The 21313-nt window shown below is 32.9% G+C and overlaps 1 protein-coding gene across 3 annotated transcripts in view; it reads right to left on the reverse strand.

The window, feature by feature from the left end:
• LOC143233404 (monoglyceride lipase-like) overlaps positions 1–21313 on the reverse strand; it is a 28044-nt gene that overhangs the window by 580 nt on the left and 6151 nt on the right. For 2 of the 3 annotated variants that reach the window (XM_076469609.1, XM_076469611.1), the window contains exons 2-6: positions 19423–19529; positions 18578–18714; positions 4181–4291; positions 3812–3988; positions 3062–3193 (exon numbers count right to left, since the gene is read on the reverse strand). In XM_076469609.1, the coding sequence (XP_076325724.1) occupies positions 3062–3193; positions 3812–3988; positions 4181–4291; positions 18578–18714; positions 19423–19529 (664 nt within the window). Of the gene's footprint in view, positions 1–3048; positions 3194–3811; positions 3989–4180; positions 4292–18577; positions 18715–19422; positions 19530–21313 lie in introns of all 3 variants that reach the window. The other variant, XM_076469610.1, reaches the window with a different exon arrangement.

Raw genomic sequence — 21313 nt, forward strand, 5'->3', positions numbered from 1 at the left:
TATTTTATTCAATACTGTGTATAATTTCTGCTATAGCACTTGTGGGAAAGGAAGAAAACCATCTTATTATATTTATAGTTCTTTACCCAGCTGCTTGCTCTTTTAACCATGTAGTGTTGAGGACAAATTGAAGATGCAGATGCATCTTTCCTTATGACTGACAGAACCTTTGGTCCAACAGAGGACTTTTAATTTTTCCAAATTTTGAGTCTATGTCTTCACATGAACCACAGGTTCCACCATAAGTTTGACATGGTGTAAAGAAATATGTTTTAGAGTCACAAACAGAAAAAGAGAAGCACGTTCCAAATAAGGGTAACAAACCTTATGGTGGTGTCATAGCATAAATACATTCCTTCAAACAGAAGAAATTAAACTTGGACATCAAAGACAGACATACTGCAAAATAAATTCATCTCCAATTCTTCATACACAGATTATTCATTAGTAACATTAAACAACTGATGATGAAAGCAAAAATGTGTACATTGTTTCTGTGTTACTAGGCTTAACCTCTACTACTAATGTAAATATTTTTTTTTAAGTTATTTGACTTTTTTGGGACATAATGGTGTGGGAATGTGTAGTTGCACTTGTAATAGTTATTTTCACATTATCTTAGTCTTCTCAAAGAATTACTGATAATTATAATGGAAAAGAACAAGTATGAGGAACTTGTTTAGTATTTGGCAATTTGTAGTATTTTACAATGTTTGAATTTAATGAATGATGGAATAATAATGAAGTTTTCCCATTTTATAAATGAAAAACATGTCATCAACTCTTAATTCACAAACTGTTATACTGCAAGTGTTAAATGTTGATTGGCTTCTGTTGTTCTTTTATAAGACAAAAGTCTAGCTATTTGAAACATAAAGGGAAAAAAAAACAAAAAAAAACATTTTTACTGATGTTAAATCACACTTTTGACAAACTAGAGCCATTGTATAATACCTCAAAACTCTAGACTTCCTATGCCATCAATAATTGTTATAACATGTTACAGTGGAAGTGAATTCTCTGTGCATACTAATCTGTGAAAATCACTGCATCAAACTTCACCAAGGTGCAACCAGGCACCCAGAGGGGAGACAATACAAAAGCTTGACAATGCAAGAGCTGTACTGAGTGACCAATATAATATAAATCTTTTACACAAAACAGTTATGAGAATAGGGTAGAGCCAACTACATCCTGATCACAGATGTAGCTACTGAGTCCAGAACACCTGCATCAAATTTTTAAAAAATTAATTTGATTATCCTAAAAAAACACTTAACATTTTAAGTTATACAAGGATAGAAACATGACAGTTGAAAACTGCTACTACAAAAAACAGTAAACAAGAAAGTAGCAACTTTCCAAGTATTACAGAAATATTACTGTATGTCATGCATCCTGGTCATCTTGAGCCACTGCTGCAGAGTTATCAATAATTATAAACTCAATCAGTATTGGAAATATATAATTTTTCATTGCAGGAAAAAAACAACATAACATGAATCTTCATTTTACAAAAGTATTACAACACATCTTAAGTGTGAAAATCTACTTCACCTAATTAGTAGGCAAATGATTAAATGGATTGCTGTTCATTGGATGGCAGGTACTTTCTTTTTTTAGTAAACATTTCAGAAAACTGAAAATTCTGTGCTTATATTTAAATCAGGGAGCAAAAGAAATAAAGCATAATTTTATTCAAATATTGAATAATCTAAAAAATAGAAATATATTCAGTCTCGGAGACAAACCGTGAGGGTAATTCAAAAACAACACTATCTAGTATTTCTGTTAACCTGCAGTTTATAGTTCTGAATTAAATGGCTTCTTTGCTTTTGTTGTTGTTGGAAACCTACATAATGCAGTAAATGGTATATTAGAATTATTGTCAGTCTTATAGTCATGAAGTATCACACAAATCAATGATGTTAAGTACAAAATTAATTAACGTTTTATAAATAATGCAAATAGTTTTCCAACCAAGGACTTCACTACTACATGTTGACCCACTTAGCTTTTGTACTGAATAGAGAGCATCAGAAGAAGCAACATTAGACTTGCTTGGTATGAAGTCGAGATAGTATTATTTTCTTACTGAAAAATGATGTAATTCTTAAAAGAAACAACAAAAATGGATCACGTTCATGTGCATAATGCATTAAATGCAATAATAATTGATACTTATGATAAAAATCATATAAAATGTAAATCTGATTTATACCTTCCTCTTAACCTCTCCATTATAGACTTTGTGGTTAATAATAATAATTCAGTTTCATTTTCTTACTAAGGATGTTACAATCTACACTTTGGGGAAATTATTAATATATTTACAATTCTTTATTTTGTAATTGTATTATATTTACTTATTCATCATACAATGGGCATTTTGATGCATAATAATTATTGATGATTTAGGTTGTTAGAAATTTCTAAAAATATGTTTATAGCAGATTAAAAAAAATACAAAATTACTTAAAGGCATTGAGACTAAGTATTTTTACAATAGAGTGCGATAAATATATTGAGAATTATTGAAACTGCATTGACTTAATATTGTACAAAAATGCATCACACTAATTCCCGTTTGGTTTAACACGAGTAAATCATCCAACAGATGTTTTTATAATCTCAATTTTCATTTACGATAAGTGCGTGGCTGTGAAATCAACTAAGAATTTTTACATCTATTTTTTATCAGACACATTTAAAAAAAAAACTGGTGTTTTTTTCTGTTTCTTTTAATTATTTTAAAATCGATAATTTTAAAGAGCAATCCTTTATTTAATTTTTTTGAAAATACAGAGACAATATTTTTAATGAAGCATTGCACTATGGGATGCTGTAATAAATAAAGTCTCGAATTAATCTTTTATAAACAAAGTTTAAAATAAATATTTCACTTCAGTATGCGTTTTCTGCGAGTTTTACTTACTAGTTACCTAAGAAGAGTATTTAACCGAGATTAAATTAACGTTTACGAAAAGCGACACTTGGTTTTACAATGCAATTTATGGGTATTCAATATGATTAGGAAACTAAACACACCATAGCCTTATACCTTCAATGTTTTATCCGAAGAGATTGTAGACTCGTAAAGTTTCTTAGCACCTTGTACGTCACAAATCATATCTTGGGCACCATGTATTATTAACATAGGAAATGCAGTATTTTCTAGTTGGTTTTCGAGCTCCTGTGTGTTAGACAAATAATTAAGTTTATTGGATAAATACGTGTACATTATAAGAAAATAAAAAGCTAATAATTATCTCGTTAGCATTAAAGCAATTTATCCAGGTTTGTACCAGTTGTAGCTACACTGAATAAAACAGATGGACATTGCCTGCTAGCTGTAAAGAAGTCTTATCTAAATACACTGAATAAGCTCAACCATAATTCATTATCACTGAGTAATATTAGATACATTTTATTAGCATCAAGCCACTCATCTTTGTTATTGGAGAAGCTGTTATACTTCTTCAACATTTGACAAATTTAGCCACATTTCTTTGGACTGAATTCATACAGATACGTTAGCTATAAACGTAGATAAACGAAATGAGGTTGTCATTACAAAGCCTCACTATGTTAACCCTGAATAACATAAATGTTTACCTTATTAAAATATAAAAGTTAACCATTTTATATAATCACGTATCTCTTTCTCTAAACGAAATATTTTCTAAATCTTTGCTGTGCTTCACAATCTGTGTTGCCACACTCCTGCACACACACACCACAGGTGGCCACTTGTGTAGCTTTGTGCTTAATTTAAACAAAAAAAAAAAAAAACAATCTGTTTACCCTTTACCTTTACGGCATTAAGCAAAGCTTTTGCATATCCAACCTTCAACCAAGAACCGCTGTAGATATAAGGATCTGCAAATCTCTTTTGTATGGCTTCTTTCGTCCGTAAAGCCTTGTTTAAAATTATTCGACCGGCTGGAAAACTTGGGATCATGTTTCCGAAAAAGTTAGCTAAGTGACGCTGAGAGTACAAATTAAACAAAGATTAGTTTTTAATAACGAAAAGTAAATAGGGGTGAAATTATTTAAATGAAATGTGTAAATATTTACATAATTAATACTTACTTCACCCACATTTTGTTTTAAAATTTTCTGATAAATCATTTTAACATTTATTGGTTTAACTATATTATAATTTCTGTACTGGCCTTACCTTATATGGTTTACAGTCAGCAGGCGGTAACCAAATACCTCCTGCAAGAATCACAATGCCTTTAAAATCATTAGGTCTCTTCAGCCCAGCTTTTATAGCAATTGTTCCACCCTTGAAAAAAAATGTAATTTTATGATATGGATGATGAAAACAGTTTCAAAATTTTCCAAAACTGTGATACTAGTCACAAAGTATCTAATTATTATGCAAGTCGCCCCTTCCCAGTGGTTCAGCAGCAAGTTAGAAGGGTTTAACTCTAAAAACTTTGTTTCGATACACGTGGAGCACAGGTAGTCAGTCTAGTGTATAGTTCCATGTTTAACAACAAACAAAACATTACACAAATCTACAGACTAATGTAGGTTTATTCTGATTCTGTGTGAGGTTTAGCTTCTCACAATAACAAAAAATAAACATAAAATCTGTTATAATAATATTCAGTATTTGTTCGACCTATAAATGCACATGCACCTAGGATATAAATCTTATTTCTCTGAGAAATAATGCGATTGTTTTTGAAAATAAAAATATTTTGTTAATGTATATATATATATATATAAACAAGCACATTTATATAGGTACAGACAGATTGTGCTAAAGCTCAAATTTCTGTAAACTAGACATCCAGAGTTCTGAAGTGTATATCGTTTCGATCTTTGTAATGTCGCGGCTTGTGTGTGTGTGTGTACATGCAGAAAATAAAAACAAAACAAACACAAAATACATCAATTTGTGATTTATCAAACTTAATAGCATAACATTTAATTGCAACACATATTGTACCTCCCTGGTACAGCGGTAAGTATACGAAATCACAACGCTAAAATCGGGGGTTAGAATCCCTTCGGTGGACTCAGCAGATAGCCCCATGTGGTTCTGCTATGGGAAAAACACACATATAGTTTACACATGTGGCATTATGAGTTGTTTCATCAAAACATAATCACAAATGTGATGAATAAACCTAAAAAATCTTTATTGGATCGTTATATATGTAAAAACGACATGTATAATTTTCTCTACAAATGGGTTTTCGCGTCACCACGGATTTATTTGATCGTATTATTTACATTAATGTAGTGATGATGTCAATTCGGGTTGTAACATTGGTGGGACATTTTTAATCGCAACTCAGCGACTCATAGAATAGTTATGAATTTATATATACCTATATTTAAGTACAAACTTTTAACTCATAGTTACGCCATTTCTTGACCGATTTGAGATCTAATCACAGTTTTGGTCTCCGGAGGTCGAACCCTTCCGATTGATATTTTTGGCTATGCCGAGATCTCATAGACTGATTTACGGAAACTTACCTAAAAGAATTTCAATTTGAGGCTTGTAGAGGACCTGATGAGTAATGAAATCGAATCAGGTTTACGTGCGTTCCACGTTTGGTATTGCTCGCGCACAAAAATATAGCTAATAAAAAAGGGGAAAGGACTCATAAATTAATCGACTAAGATGCTGCATAAAATGAATCTCAAGTGACGCGGCTATTGAGTACTCCCTCTTCCTTAAGAAGTAATCATGACTCTGTCTGATAAAACCCCAGATCTTATTAAGGAATTAATAAGGACTTATGGTGCTGAACTGCTTTAGTAGAAACGTTTGGGTTTCTTCCATTTTAGGATAATTCACGGTACGCGTCTGGCAAGATTCAAATGTTTCACAATGGTGAACACTTGTGTTTAAAGTTATTTAGTAATTTTAAATTTCATTTGGCGACATTTAAGATTCAAATTGGGTTCAACAGTTGGGTTCCGGTTATTGGAACACAATATTTGTGCTTTATTTCCTATTTTTCGTTTTCTATTTTATTTTTTTACGTTTAGCTCACAAAAGTCAACAAATAGTTTTCACTGAGTTAGGAATATGAATATCAAACATATTGAGTCAGGAATATGAATATCAAACATACTGAGTTAGGAATATGAATATCACACATACTGAGTTAGGAATATGAATATCAAACATACTGAGTTAGGAATATGAATATCACACATACTGAGTTAGTAATATGAATATCAAACATACTGAGTTAGAAATATGAATATCAAACATACTGAGTCAGGAATATGAATATCAAACATACTGAGTTAGGAATATGAATATCAAACAAACTGAGTTAGGAATATGAATATCACACATACTGAGTTAGGAATATAATATCAAACATACTGAATTAGGAATATGAATATCAAACATACTGAGTTAGGAATATGAATATCAAACATACTGAGTTAGGAATATGATATCAAACATACTGAGTTAGGAATATGAATATCAAACATACTGAGTTAGGAATATGAATATCAAACATCCTGAGTTAGGAATATGAATATCAAACATACTGAGTCAGGAATATGAATATCAAACATAATGAGTCAGGAATATGATATCAAACATACTGAGTTAGGAATATGATACCAAACATACTGAGTTAAGAATATGAATATCAAACATACTGAGTTAGGAATATGAATATCACACATACTGAGTTAGGAATATGAATATCAAACATACTGAGTTAGGAATATGAATATCACACATACTGAGTTAGGAATATGATATCAAACATACTGAATTAGGAATATGAATATCAAACATACTGAGTTAGGAATATGAATATCACACATACTGAGTTAGGAATATGAATATCAAACAAACTGAGTTAGGAATATGAATATCACACATACTGAGTTAGGAATATGATATCAAACATACTGAATTAGGAATATGAATATCAAACATACTGAGTTAGGAATATGAATATCAAACATACTGAGTTAGGAATATGAATATCAAACATATTGAGTTAGGAATATGAATATCAAACATACTGAGTTAGGAATATGATATCAAACATACTGAGTTAGGAATATGAATATCAAACATACTGAGTTAGGAATATGAATATCAAACATACTGAGTCAGGAATATGAATATCAAACATACTGAGTTAGGAATATGAATATCACACATACTGAGTTAGGAATATGAATATCAAACATACCGAGTTAGGAATATGAATATCAAACATACCGAGTTAGGAATATGAATATCAAACATATTGAGTCAGGAATATGAATATCAAACAAACTGAGTTAGGAATATGAATATCACACAAACTGAGTTAGGAATATGAATATCAAACATATTGAGTCAGGAATATGAATATCAAACATACTGAGTTAGGAATATGAATATCAAACATATTGAGTCAGGAATATGAATATCAAACATTCTGAGTTAGGAATATGAATATCAAACATGCTGAGTTAGGAATATAATATCAAACATACTGAGTTAGGAATATGAATATCAAACATATTGAGTCAGGAATATGAATATCAAACATAATGAGTCAGGAATATGATATCAAACATACTGAGTTAGGAATATGACATCAAACATACTGAGTTAGGAATATGAATATCAAACATACTGAGTTAGGAATATGAATATCAAACATACTGAGTTAGGAATATGAATATCAAACATACTGAGTTAGGAATATGAATATCAAACATATTGAGTCAGGAATATGAATATCAAACATATTGAGTCAGGAATATGAATATCAAACAAACTGAGTTAGGAATATGAATATCACACAAACTGAGTTAGGAATATGAATATCAAACATATTGAGTCAGGAATATGAATATCAAACATACTGAGTTACGAATATGAATATCAAACATACTGAGTTAGGAATATGAATATCAAACATATTGAGTCAGGAATATGAATATCAAACATTCTGAGTTAGGAATATGAATATCAAACATGCTGAGTTAGGAATATAATATCAAACATACTGAGTTAGGAATATGAATATGAAACACACTGAGTTAGGAATATGAATATCACACATACTGAATTAGGAATATGAATATCAAACATACTGAGTTAGGAATATGAATATCAAACATACTGAGTTAGGAATATGAATATCAAACATATTGAGTTAGGAATATGAATATCAAACATACTGAGTTAGGAATATGATATCAAACATACTGAGTTAGGAATATGAATATCAAACATACTGAGTTAGGAATATGAATATCAAACATACTGAGTCAGGAATATGAATATCAAACATACTGAGTTAGGAATATGAATATCACACATACTGAGTTAGGAATATGAATATCAAACATACCGAGTTAGGAATATGAATATCAAACATACCGAGTTAGGAATATGAATATCAAACATATTGAGTCAGGAATATGAATATCAAACAAACTGAGTTAGGAATATGAATATCACACAAACTGAGTTAGGAATATGAATATCAAACATATTGAGTCAGGAATATGAATATCAAACATACTGAGTTACGAATATGAATATCAAACATACTGAGTTAGGAATATGAATATCAAACATATTGAGTCAGGAATATGAATATCAAACAAACTGAGTTAGGAATATGAATATCACACAAACTGAGTTAGGAATATGAATATCAAACATATTGAGTCAGGAATATGAATATCAAACATACTGAGTTACGAATATGAATATCAAACATACTGAGTTAGGAATATGAATATCAAACATATTGAGTCAGGAATATGAATATCAAACATTCTGAGTTAGGAATATGAATATCAAACATGCTGAGTTAGGAATATAATATCAAACATACTGAGTTAGGAATATGAATATCAAACATATTGAGTCAGGAATATGAATATCAAACATAATGAGTCAGGAATATGATATCAAACATACTGAGTTAGGAATATGACATCAAACATACTGAGTTAGGAATATGAATATCAAACATACTGAGTTAGGAATATGAATATCAAACATACTGAGTTAGGAATATGAATATCAAACATATTGAGTCAGGAATATGAATATCAAACATATTGAGTCAGGAATATGAATATCAAACAAACTGACAAACATACTGAGTTAGGAATATGAATATCAAACATATTGAGTCAGGAATATGAATATCAAACATTCTGAGTTAGGAATATGAATATCAAACATGCTGAGTTAGGAATATAATATCAAACATACTGAGTTAGGAATATGAATATCAAACATATTGAGTCAGGAATATGAATATCAAACATAATGAGTCAGGAATATGATATCAAACATACTGAGTCAGGAATATGAATATCAAACATACTGAGTTACGAATATGAATATCAAACATACTGAGTTAGGAATATGAATATCAAACATACTGAGTTAGGAATATGAATATCAAACATACTGAGTTAGGAATATGAATATCAAACATACTGAGTTAGGAATATGAATATCAAACATATTGAGTCAGGAATATGAATATCAAACATATTGAGTTAGGAATATGAATATCAAACATATTGAGTTAGGAATATGAATATCAAACATACTGAGTTAGGAATATGATATCAAACATACTGAGTTAGGAATATGAATATCAAACATACTGAGTTAGGAATATGAATATCAAACATACTGAGTGAGGAATATGAATATCAAACATACTGAGTTAGGAATATGAATATCACACATACTGAGTTAGGAATATGAATATCAAACATACTGAGTTAGGAATATGAATATCAAACATATTGAGTCAGGAATATGAATATCAAACAAACTGAGTTAGGAATATGAATATCACACAAACTGAGTTAGGAATATGAATATCAAACATATTGAGTCAGGAATATGAATATCAAACATACTGAGTTACGAATATGAATATCAAACATACTGAGTTAGGAATATGAATATCAAACATATTGAGTCAGGAATATGAATATCAAACATTCTGAGTTAGGAATATGAATATCAAACATGCTGAGTTAGGAATATAATATCAAACATACTGAGTTAGGAATATGAATATCAAACATATTGAGTCAGGAATATGAATATCAAACATAATGAGTCAGGAATATGATATCAAACATACTGAGTTAGGAATATGACATCAAACATACTGAGTTAGGAATATGAATATCAAACATACTGAGTTAGGAATATGAATATCAAACATACTGAGTTAGGAATATGAATATCAAACATACTGAGTTAGGAATATGAATATCAAACATATTGAGTTAGGAATATGAATATCAAACATATTGAGTCAGGAATATGAATATCAAACAAACTGAGTTAGGAATATGAATATCACACAAACTGAGTTAGAAATATGAATATCAAACATATTGAGTCAGGAATATGAATATCAAACATACTGAGTTACGAATATGAATATCAAACATACTGAGTTAGGAATATGAATATCAAACATATTGAGTCAGGAATATGAATATCAAACATTCTGAGTTAGGAATATGAATATCAAACATGCTGAGTTAGGAATATAATATCAAACATACTGAGTTAGGAATATGAATATCAAACATATTGAGTCAGGAATATGAATATCAAACATAATGAGTCAGGAATATGATATCAAACATACTGAGTCAGGAATATGAATATCAAACATACTGAGTTACGAATATGAATATCAAACATACTGAGTTAGGAATATGAATATCAAACATACTGAGTTAGGAATATGAATATCAAACATACTGAGTTAGGAATATGAATATCAAACATATTGAGTCAGGAATATGAATATCAAACATACTGAGTTAGGAATATGAATATCACACATACTGAGTTAGTAATATGAATATCAAACATACTGAGTTAGGAATATGAATATCAAACATACTGAGTTAGGAATATGATATCAAACATACTGAGTTAGGAATATGAATATCACACATACTGAGTTAGGAATATGAATATCAAACACACTGAGTTAGGAATATGAATATCACACATACTGAATTAGGAATATGAATATCAAACATACTGAGTTAGGAATATGAATATCACACATACTGAGTTAGGAATATGAATATCAAACATACTGAGTTAGGAATATGAATATCAAACATACTGCGTTAGGAATATGAATATCAAACATACTGAGTTAGGAATATGAATATCACACACACTGAGTTAGGAATATGAATATCAAACATTCTGAGTTAGGAATATGAATATCACACACACTGAGTTAGGAATATGAATATTAAACATTCTGAGTTAGGAATATGAATATCACACACACTGAGTTAGGAATATGAATATCAAACACACTGAGTTAGGAATATGAATATTAAACATTCTGAGTTAGGAATATGAATATCAAACACACTGAGTTAGGAATATGAATATCACACATACTGAGTTCATATAGTTGGATTTTTTGTTTTAATGAGTAATGAATAAAACAATAATAAAATGTTACTGAAGGAAGAAATCAACATTAAATGATTGAACTGTAAAAACTAAACTAGAATTCTCATTTTTCCTGTATGTAGGCATAAATTGAATGTCATGGTTCAGAAGCTTAAAAGCCCGGCACGGCCAAGTGAGTTAAGTCGTTCGACTCGTAATCTGAGGGTCGCAGTTTATAACATGTTAGCTCTTTCAGCCATGGGGACGTTATAATGTAACGGCCAATCCCACTATTCGTTGGTAAAAGAGTAGCCCAAGGGTTGGCGGTGGGTGGTGTTGACTACCTGCTTTCCCTCTCGTCCTACACTGCTAAATTAAGGACGGCTAGCACAGATAGCCCTTGAGTAGCTTTGCGCGAAATTCAAAAACCAAAAAATAAACAAAACAGAAGCTTAACTTCTTGACCATGTCTTAGCTTGGTATAACCATTGAAAAATTACAACTTAATTCAACTTGTGTTCTCCGTAGGTTAGAGATAAGTCTATGGACTTACAACGTAAACACCTGGAGTTCATAGCCCATCGGTGGATAGTGAGAAGATAGCCCATTGTATGGGCTTGCCCTAAAGAAGAACGACTAACATCGTTAGTTAAATATCATTTAAGTATTTTTATCCAGTTTAGGTAAGAAACTAAAAGTAGTATAGAAAATCCCAAAGAACAAGTGCCAAGGACAGCCTATGTTTTAAGAAATCTCTATTTCTATTTATTGATATTAGAGAGAGATACCAATAAACTTTAAAAATTGTCAGAAACAAGAAGCAAGAACTTTCGGGGTTGGAGGTTAGAAGTTTACAGAGCTGGAAGCTTGAGATAGAACAGTTAACTTTAATCATACAGTCGTTTTAACTAAATATACTTTCAAAACGACAGTATTTATGCGTAACTACAGTTTTACTTGAGTTACAAGTTTACTGTTTTTGAAGATTGATTTATAAAGATATAAAAGGAAACCTGATAAGAGTAAACTAGAAAATATTAAAACAGATGTATATCAGAGGAAAAACCAATAAAACAATGTTGTAACTCGTCTTAGTGTCTCTTTAAAATCTATTTATAATTGTAATGTGAAAAATTATTAGTCATGAACAACTGAAGACATATTAATGTATATTTTTAGCCTGGGTTAGAATTTACAAATAAAACAATTGAAAGTGTTTTTGAAACTGAAAGATAATGGTTATAAAGTATTACTGAATTAATCTAATATCACTTCGAGGAATTTTTGCTCTGTTAATTTCAAAGTTTTACCACACTATGGAATATAAATCATGAAAATTAATTCAAATCAGACTATGTGGTAAAACAATGGTTGATACGGTTCTGTTATAGAATTTAGGACAAAATGATATACACAATCTACATTAAATTAACATGAAAACTGTGCAAATTTTTTTCAATTGGCTTGAATTTCTCGCAATGCTACACAGGGGTCTATCTGCTCTAGCCGTCTCTAATTGAGCAGTGTAAGACTAGAGGGAAGGCAACTAGTCATCACCACTCACCGCCAACTCTTGGACTACTCTTTTTACCAACGAATAGTGGGATCGACCTTTACATTATAACGTTCCCACGCCTGAAAATGTTTGGTGTGACGGAGATTCGAATCCGTGACCCTAGGATTACTAGTCAAGTGCCTTAACCACGTGGCTATGTCTGGCACTTCTTTGTTAATCTGTCACACAAAATCTGTTGTCTTTACACAGACAGTTTTTTACTTTTAAACTAGCTTAATTTAGTTTTTGTTAATCTGATTAGATTTGAGATTTATAATATACGTACGACACCAAAAACTGATACATCTTTATAATTGTGTTGTGGAGCTTGATGATTCGATAAACAGATTATATGAAAACAAACGTCTTGTCTTCATTTTTTGTCTTTTCTATGATTAAGCTTTAAATGCACTTAGAGATTTTTATTTTGAAAGAATTTTAGCAAGTTGAAATTAACAATAGATATGTCACATTCATTTGAAAATTAGCTCATTGTAAAGTAATTTAATTTTTTTTTTAATTTCGCGCAAAGCTACACGAGGGCTATCTGCGCTAGCCTTCCCTAATTTAGAAGTGTAAGACTAGAAGGAAGGCAGCTAGTCATCACCACCCTCCGCCATCTCTTGGGCTAGTCTTTTACCAACGAATAGTGGGATTGACCGTAGCATATAACACCCCCACGCTTGAAAGGGCGAGCATGTTTGGTATGACAGGGTATTCGAGCCCGCGACCCTCAAATTACGAGTCGAACGCCTTAACCCATCTGGCCATGCCGGGCTTTAACTTTTATTGAAATATATTTATGTCTTTATAGCCTATGGATCAGAATATGGAGGTCAGTCTTGTGGTTACTGTGTTGTTCTGGATCAGAATATGGAGGTCAGTCTTGTGGTTACTGTGTTGTTCTGGATCAGAATATGGAGGTCAGTCTTGTGGTTAATGTGTTGTTCTGGATCAGAATATGGAGGTCAGTCTTGTGGTTACTGTGTTGTTCTGGATCAGAATATGGAGGTCAGTCTTGTGGTTACTGTGTTGTTCTGGATCAGAATATGGAGGTCAGTCTTGTGGTTACTGTGTTGTTCTGGATCAGAATATGGAGGTCAGTCTTGTGGTTACTGTGTTGTTCTGGATCAGAATATGGAGGTCAGTCTTGTGGTTACTGTGTTGTTCTGGATCAGAATATGGAGGTCAGTCTTGTGGTTACTGTGTTGTTCTGGATCAGAATATGGAGGTCAGTCTTGTGGTTACTGTGTTGTTCTGGATCAGAATATGGAGGTCAGTCTTGTGGTTACTGTGTTGTTCTGGATCAGAATATGGAGGTCAGTCTTGTGGTTACTGTGTTGTTCTGGATCAGAATATGGAGGTCAGTCTTGTGGTTACTGTGTTGTTCTGGATCAGAATATGGAGGTCAGTCTTGTGGTTACTGTGTTGTTCTGGATCAGAATATGGAGGTCAGTCTTGTGGTTACTGTGTTGTTCTGGATCAGAATATGGAGGTCAGTCTTGTGGTTAATGTGTTGTTCTGGATCAGAATATGGAGGTCAGTCTTGTGGTTACTGTGTTGTTCTGGATCAGAATATGGAGGTCAGTCTTGTGGTTACTGTGTTGTTCTGGATCAGAATATGGAGGTCAGTCTTGTGGTTAATGTGTTGTTCTGGATCAGAATATGGAGGTCAGTCTTGTGGTTACTGTGTTGTTCTGGATCAGAATATGGAGGTCAGTCTTGTGGTTACTGTGTTGTTCTGGATCAGAATATGGAGGTCAGTCTTGTGGTTACTGTGTTGTTCTGGATCAGAATATGGAGGTCAGTCTTGTGGTTACTGTGTTGTTCTGGATCAGAATATGGAGGTCAGTCTTGTGGTTACTGTGTTGTTCTGGATCAGAATATGGAGGTCAGTCTTGTGGTTACTGTGTTGTTCTGGATCAGAATATGGAGGTCAGTCTTGTGGTTACTGTGTTGTTCTGGATCAGAATATGGAGGTCAGTCTTGTGGTTACTGTGTTGTTCTGGATCAGAATATGGAGGTCAGTCTTGTGGTTACTGTGTTGTTCTGGATCAGAATATGGAGGTCAGTCTTGTGGTTACTGTGTTGTTCTGGATCAGAATATGGAGGTCAGTCTTGTGGTTACTGTGTTGTTCTGGATCAGAATATGGAGGTCAGTCTTGTGGTTACTGTGTTGTTCTGGATCAGAATATGGAGGTCAGTCTTGTGGTTACTGTGTTGTTCTGGATCAGAATATGGAGGTCAGTCTTGTGGTTACTGTGTTGTTCTGGATCAGAATATGGAGGTCAGTCTTGTGGTTACTGTGTTGTTCTGGATCAGAATATGGAGGTCAGTCTTGTGGTTACTGTGTTGTTCTGGATCAGAATATGGAGGTCAGTCTTGTGGTTAATGTGTTGTTCTGGATCAGAATATGGAGGTCAGTCTTGTGGTTACTGTGTTGTTCTGGATCAGAATATGGAGGTCAGTCTTGTGGTTACTGTGTTGTTCTGGATCAGAATATGGAGGTCAGTCTTGTGGTTACTGTGTTGTTCTGGATCAGAATATGGAGGTCAGTCTTGTGGTTACTGTGTTGTTCTGTGAATTTGAGGGACTGTGCTTCTCTTCTGCAAACTGCGTTGTGGGTGCTTTATAAAGACAAGGGAGAAATACATTTATTCGGTCAGTCATAAGTAAAGGAAAAGGTGACGGTGGGTGCCGTTGACAAGTTGCCTATTCTATAGTCTATCAAATCAAAATTAGTAGTGACTAACGCTAATTGGCCCTATGTGTATCTTTGTGCTTTAAAACACATAAACAAAGAAATGTCACACATGATTTATTTACTGCTGATAAATGGAAACGTCTTTATTACAAGTGTGTAATATTTAATAAATTATTACTTTTATATCCATTAAGTTATTTAGAAACTAATTAATTGATATCATATTTATAATATTTGACGGACTACTAAAAAACAACAATGACTCGTATGTAAGTCCTAGAGCTCACAGCGGTACAAATCGGGTTTTGATACTTATGGTGAACACAGCACAAATAGCCCATTCCGTAGTTTAATAACAAACAATCGTTTTGAATATCCATTTTGGTTTATAAGATCCCACTAGTGGTTTAGCCTTAACTGCAGTTACTGGTCTAATGGGGTTCTGTTACACTTAAACAATGACGCCAGGCCAGGGTCTTACAAAGGGTGTGGCACACACGGCTAGGGCCTGTTACAGTCCAGAAAATTCTACTTCGCATTTTAAATTGTAGTACTTAGGAGAAAAATAAACAAGTCTGCAGTTTTCAAATTCCCTATGTATAATTATACTAACCAAGTTAAATCATTACAAGTTCCATGTCACATGACCACTTTTCTCTCTCTATTGTTCCTGTTATTGTGTTAAAGAGCCAGACATGTGGTTTGTTTACAGTAGAAATGGTAGTTTTTGTCCTTTTAATGTATGTATGATTTCGCATTCTTAAATAGAACCTACTACTTATTAGTTATTACAATATACATGTATATAGGGGTGTACATAAAGTATTTCGTTCCTGGGGCGGATTCTCCCTCTGGCATCCTCCCTGTAAATAATTTTAAAATTTAAACACACAATAAGATATATGATGTTTGTGAGTAGTACTTTTAAACAGTACAGTACTGTCATAAGCAAATTGGAAATAAGAAAAATGCAGGGCATTAAAAATTCAATGGACAGGTAAAACTGCATTTTATTTTATACAAAACGAGACACAGAAAATTCAGTGTCATCTCTCAGCCTATTCTTCATAAAGAGGATTCATAATATCTGCTTTCAAACAGATGAATCACCTCATCAAAATTCACCTTATTCATGTTAAGCTGAAAGTAAAGCCAGGTTTGTCAATCTTGTGTAGCGACAAAACTTTTATCAACTTAAAGTTGGAATAAAACTTCTTTCACATGAAGCAATAGACACACAGATAGTAAGAAAGAATCTCAAGCATGTGACAAGCTTGACAGAGATTCACAAAATATTCATTTCACAATAAACTCCAGAAACTGCAATGCTGTCCGTTTTCTTACCTCTTCAACACTGATTCTGGCAGCTTCCTCCGATGTCGTCCAGTTTCCACACTGATATTTTCATCAGAGAATTCATCAAAATTCTGAGTCAAACTTGGAATATACTAAAGTTCTTCTTCTGTTACCAAAGTGTTTGGATGAATAACAAAGATTAACAGAAGGTGATCCATTGTCCTTGATGAAAGTGATCAAGACATTCAAACATAGCCCTTTTTACTTCCTCTGGCAACGTGAGACCAGCATCACTCCCTCTTCACTCCAGAAAATGCTCATTTCTTCACACTTTGCTTGATGAATAACACCCTCCACAATTTCGTTGTGCTGGTCTTCAACAAACACTTTTAGAGCTTAAAACTTCACAATGAACTTTACAAGACTGATTCCAAATGTTTGCAAATACTTTTGTGCGAGAGTAATTTCTTCCAAGACTTCACACGAGAAAGAAAGGTAACTCAGAGAAGAGAAAAAATGAACATGACTTGGAATATCAGTTACAGTCAGCTGTCTATGTTCAACAAACTGATGACTAAAACGTCAACAAAAGTTCGCCTTTAGATGTAATTTTCATCAAATATTCAATATTTCGTTTGTAAATTTTGTATTACCAGTAAAAAGAAATTTATGGTGAAATCTACCATTAAACTGTTGTAGTAGTTTAAACACTTAAAAAACTACCATTAAACTGTTGTAGTAGTTTAAACACTTAAAAAAAACTACCATTAAACTGTTGTAGTAGTTTAAACACTTAAAAAACTACCATTAAACTGTTGTAGTAGTTTAATCACTTAAAAAACTACCATTAAACTGTTGTAATAGTTTAAACACTTAAAAAACATGTTTTCTTACTGTGGCAAATTTTTCATTTGGTTTGAAAACTTGTATGGCATTTCAACTCTGCCGATGGTACCCATCCTAGCTATCACCCAGGGCGGACCACCCCTCTCACCCCCTTCGTACGCCTCTGAATATATATATATACAATGCATTACTGCTAAATTTGAGTAATCAAGTGCAATATTAAGCCCGGTCGAAAAGACCTGCCGCAGGCGCTAAGAGCCTTCGCACAGTTCTGCACAAAGTACAGTGTTACAGTTTGTTCGCTCGTTTTAATACATTTTAAATGTGAAAAAGCTCCTGTCTGTTTGAAACCCCTCCACTGACATAGCGGTATGTTCGCGGACTTTGAATTGGGCCCGGCATGGCCAAGCGTGTTGAGGCGAGCGACTCGTAATCTGAGGGTCGCGGGTTCGCATCTTCGTCGCGCCAAACATGCTCGCCTTTTCAGCCGTAGGGGCGTTATAATGTGACAGTCAATCCCACTATTCCTTGGTAAAAGAGTAGCCCAAGAGTTGGCGGTGGGTGGTGATGACTAGCTACCTTCCCTCTAGTCTTACACTACTAAATTAGGGACGGCTAGCACAGATAGCCCTCGAGTAGCTTTGTGCGAAATTCAAAAACAAAAAACGAACTCTTTGAAACGCTTCTGTGGATCTTGAACAAACTGCATGTAATGAAAATTATATTTTTTAAGGTGCACGAGTATCAAACTTACCATTGAAAATCCAATTAAAAATAGTGGGAGATTTGGATATTTTGTTTTCATTAAATCCACGTGTCGGAAGACATCTTCAGTACAGTCGTCGAAGTTTTTCACCAGAGCTCGCGGACCACTGCTACGTCCGTGACCCACTAAGAACAAGGAAAACATTTTAGAGAGAGGGAGAAAAAGCCCAATGTGTTGCCTAGGGCAATTAATATAAACTATTATCTTGGAAAACATTTTAAAATAATGTACCGTTTAAATTTACCCTATTCTCAGACGAAGATTTAACCTGTTTGCCCTAAACCACCACGATGGTGCTTTAGTTGCTAAATCTTTATCTCATGCTGATTTATCTCGCACAAAATAATTTATTAACGGAAAAATTAACGAAAACTGCGCATAAGAAAGATTTCTGGTGTTCGGAAGTGTTTTATGATAAAAGTCTTTCTTTTGCCATGTGCGACTCTTATAATAAAAAATTGTTACAACAATTTTGTTGATTGCTGCCACCTGTTGTCTGTAACAGACAAAAAAATGACAACCTTAAACAATGAAATACATGACGCATCTCATTAAAAACACCAAGGCATTGTCATTAAATTTATAATTTGTAACGAATGTCCTATCGGTTCATATTATTGATGGTATTGCCAAATAACTATAACTTATTTTATATGATTAAATATAAAGAAATCACTCAAAGCCTGGCACGGCATTTAGTAAACGCTCTTTGCTATTAATGTGTGCCTTCCATGTCTCATAAGTAGAATATCCGACATTGTGTTCGTACAATATTATCCTAGAATAGGGTATATTCCAAAAAAGGTAAACAAACGACAACAGAGTGCTCTTACCGAAATCATGGGCGAACGGTAAAACTCCATGGATCGCTAGAGCTTTAGCCATGTCGTCATATCGCATGCAATGTTCTGCGAATCCATGAGCAATGAACACCAAAGCTCTAAATAATAAAATATAACATGTTTGTATATTAATTTAAAAGTCTTTGATATTAAAACGTTGTTATTAAAGGTTGGATATTTTATAAAACTGTTAACTATCCAGAAATATATAAACTTCTTTACTATAAAAATGAAGGGACGGCGGTAAATCTGGAGTTCGATTCCCCTCGATGGACATAGCAAATAATCCAAATCTGATTTTCTTCTACAAAAACAAGCAAACAAAAAACATAACGATATTTCAGAAGTTCTAAGACAAGTAGATAATTAGCTACAGACATATTTTAACAACTTCTATGGTAACATAATAATATCAAATAATGATAATTATCCGATGAAGGGATACAGGTCCGTACTAAATCATAAATCAGCTCTTAATGTGCACAGAATAAAGGATGCTAATGCTACAGGGGTTTTGGTACATTCACCCCAGAAAATTTGTAAAAAACAACAAGTGGTATTTAATTAAATCTCGAGGTAATTTTGCATGAAATACAGCTTAAACCATTGTGTAGGTGTTGACATGAAATCCACAACTATATAATGAAAGGTCAAGAAATCATCCTTCTCCGTGACGACGAGAAAACTCACTTGTAGAGAAAAATATATATGTAAAAACGGCTGGTATGGATAGAGAAAGCACTGTGTAGAGGAGCGAACAACGTTTCGACCTTCTTCGGGCATCGTCAGGTTCACAAAGAAAGAGATAACTGGCCGATAGCTGACCACATGTTTGAAGGCGGTTGTGTAATTGACTGTAGGATTGTAAAGGGCGTGCTTAGATGTTTGATTATGTTTATTAATACTTGATTGTTTTCTTCCTGTTCACATGTGAAATTAATGTTGAGATGTGTAGAGTTAATGTGATTGAAAAAATTAAGTGTTTGTTCTTTAGATGTGAATCCCGCAATAGTGTCGTCTACATATCTGTACCAGTATAGTGGTGGATGTAACAGTGTGCTAATTGCTTGTGTTTCAACTTGTGTCATAAAAATATTGGCTGGAACTGGTCATACTGGGTTGTTGTATCACGTATGATGAGCTAGATTTAAATTATCCTAAATATATATGTTTTATTATAGTAAAGTACTGTACTACTTACATGCAGAGTAGTCAGTAATGTTTAAATAATATTACTGTTTTAAATAGTTCTGTACAATTATAGGACAGTAACTTTTTCAATCATTGGCTATCATATACCTACATGTATGCACTACTGAGATAATATGTTAACACGTTCCATTATTCTGGGATGCTTTTCTATAAATAACAGTTTAAATATTGATAGCAGTGTTATAATGACTATTTATTTAAGCTAGAGCAATCGGTATTTCTTTGGCTTGTGCAAACCTCAGCTAATTATTCAGCCTGTGCTGATTTTAATAAAAAAGACAATTATTTAAAGCTCTCTATACAACTATGATATCCAACAATGTAACAGACATTTGTATATACCTTTGATTTGCTTTACTGTATTGTTTTAAAACAAGTGAACTGTGTTGCTATTTATTTATTGTTGAAATTTATCGCCAACAAGTCACAGATGCCTACTGTAAAAACATCCAGCCTATAAAACTAGACAGTAGCAACACGGCTACGAACTTCCAGTTACAAATTATCAACAGATGCTATTGCATGCGATTATATTTCATGCCAAAACATGCTAATGCATCATGAAAATAATGTGGACTCTAAGTGTAGCTACCAGTTTGCTCACCAGTTTTGAGTTGGTTCCTTTAAGTTGCACACTCACACCTTTCTATTTTTTTGTCTACACTTTTTT

The sequence above is a fragment of the Tachypleus tridentatus genome, chromosome 12, assembly GCF_004210375.1.
Source record: "Tachypleus tridentatus isolate NWPU-2018 chromosome 12, ASM421037v1, whole genome shotgun sequence".
Classification (NCBI taxonomy): Eukaryota; Metazoa; Arthropoda; class Merostomata; order Xiphosura; family Limulidae; genus Tachypleus; species Tachypleus tridentatus.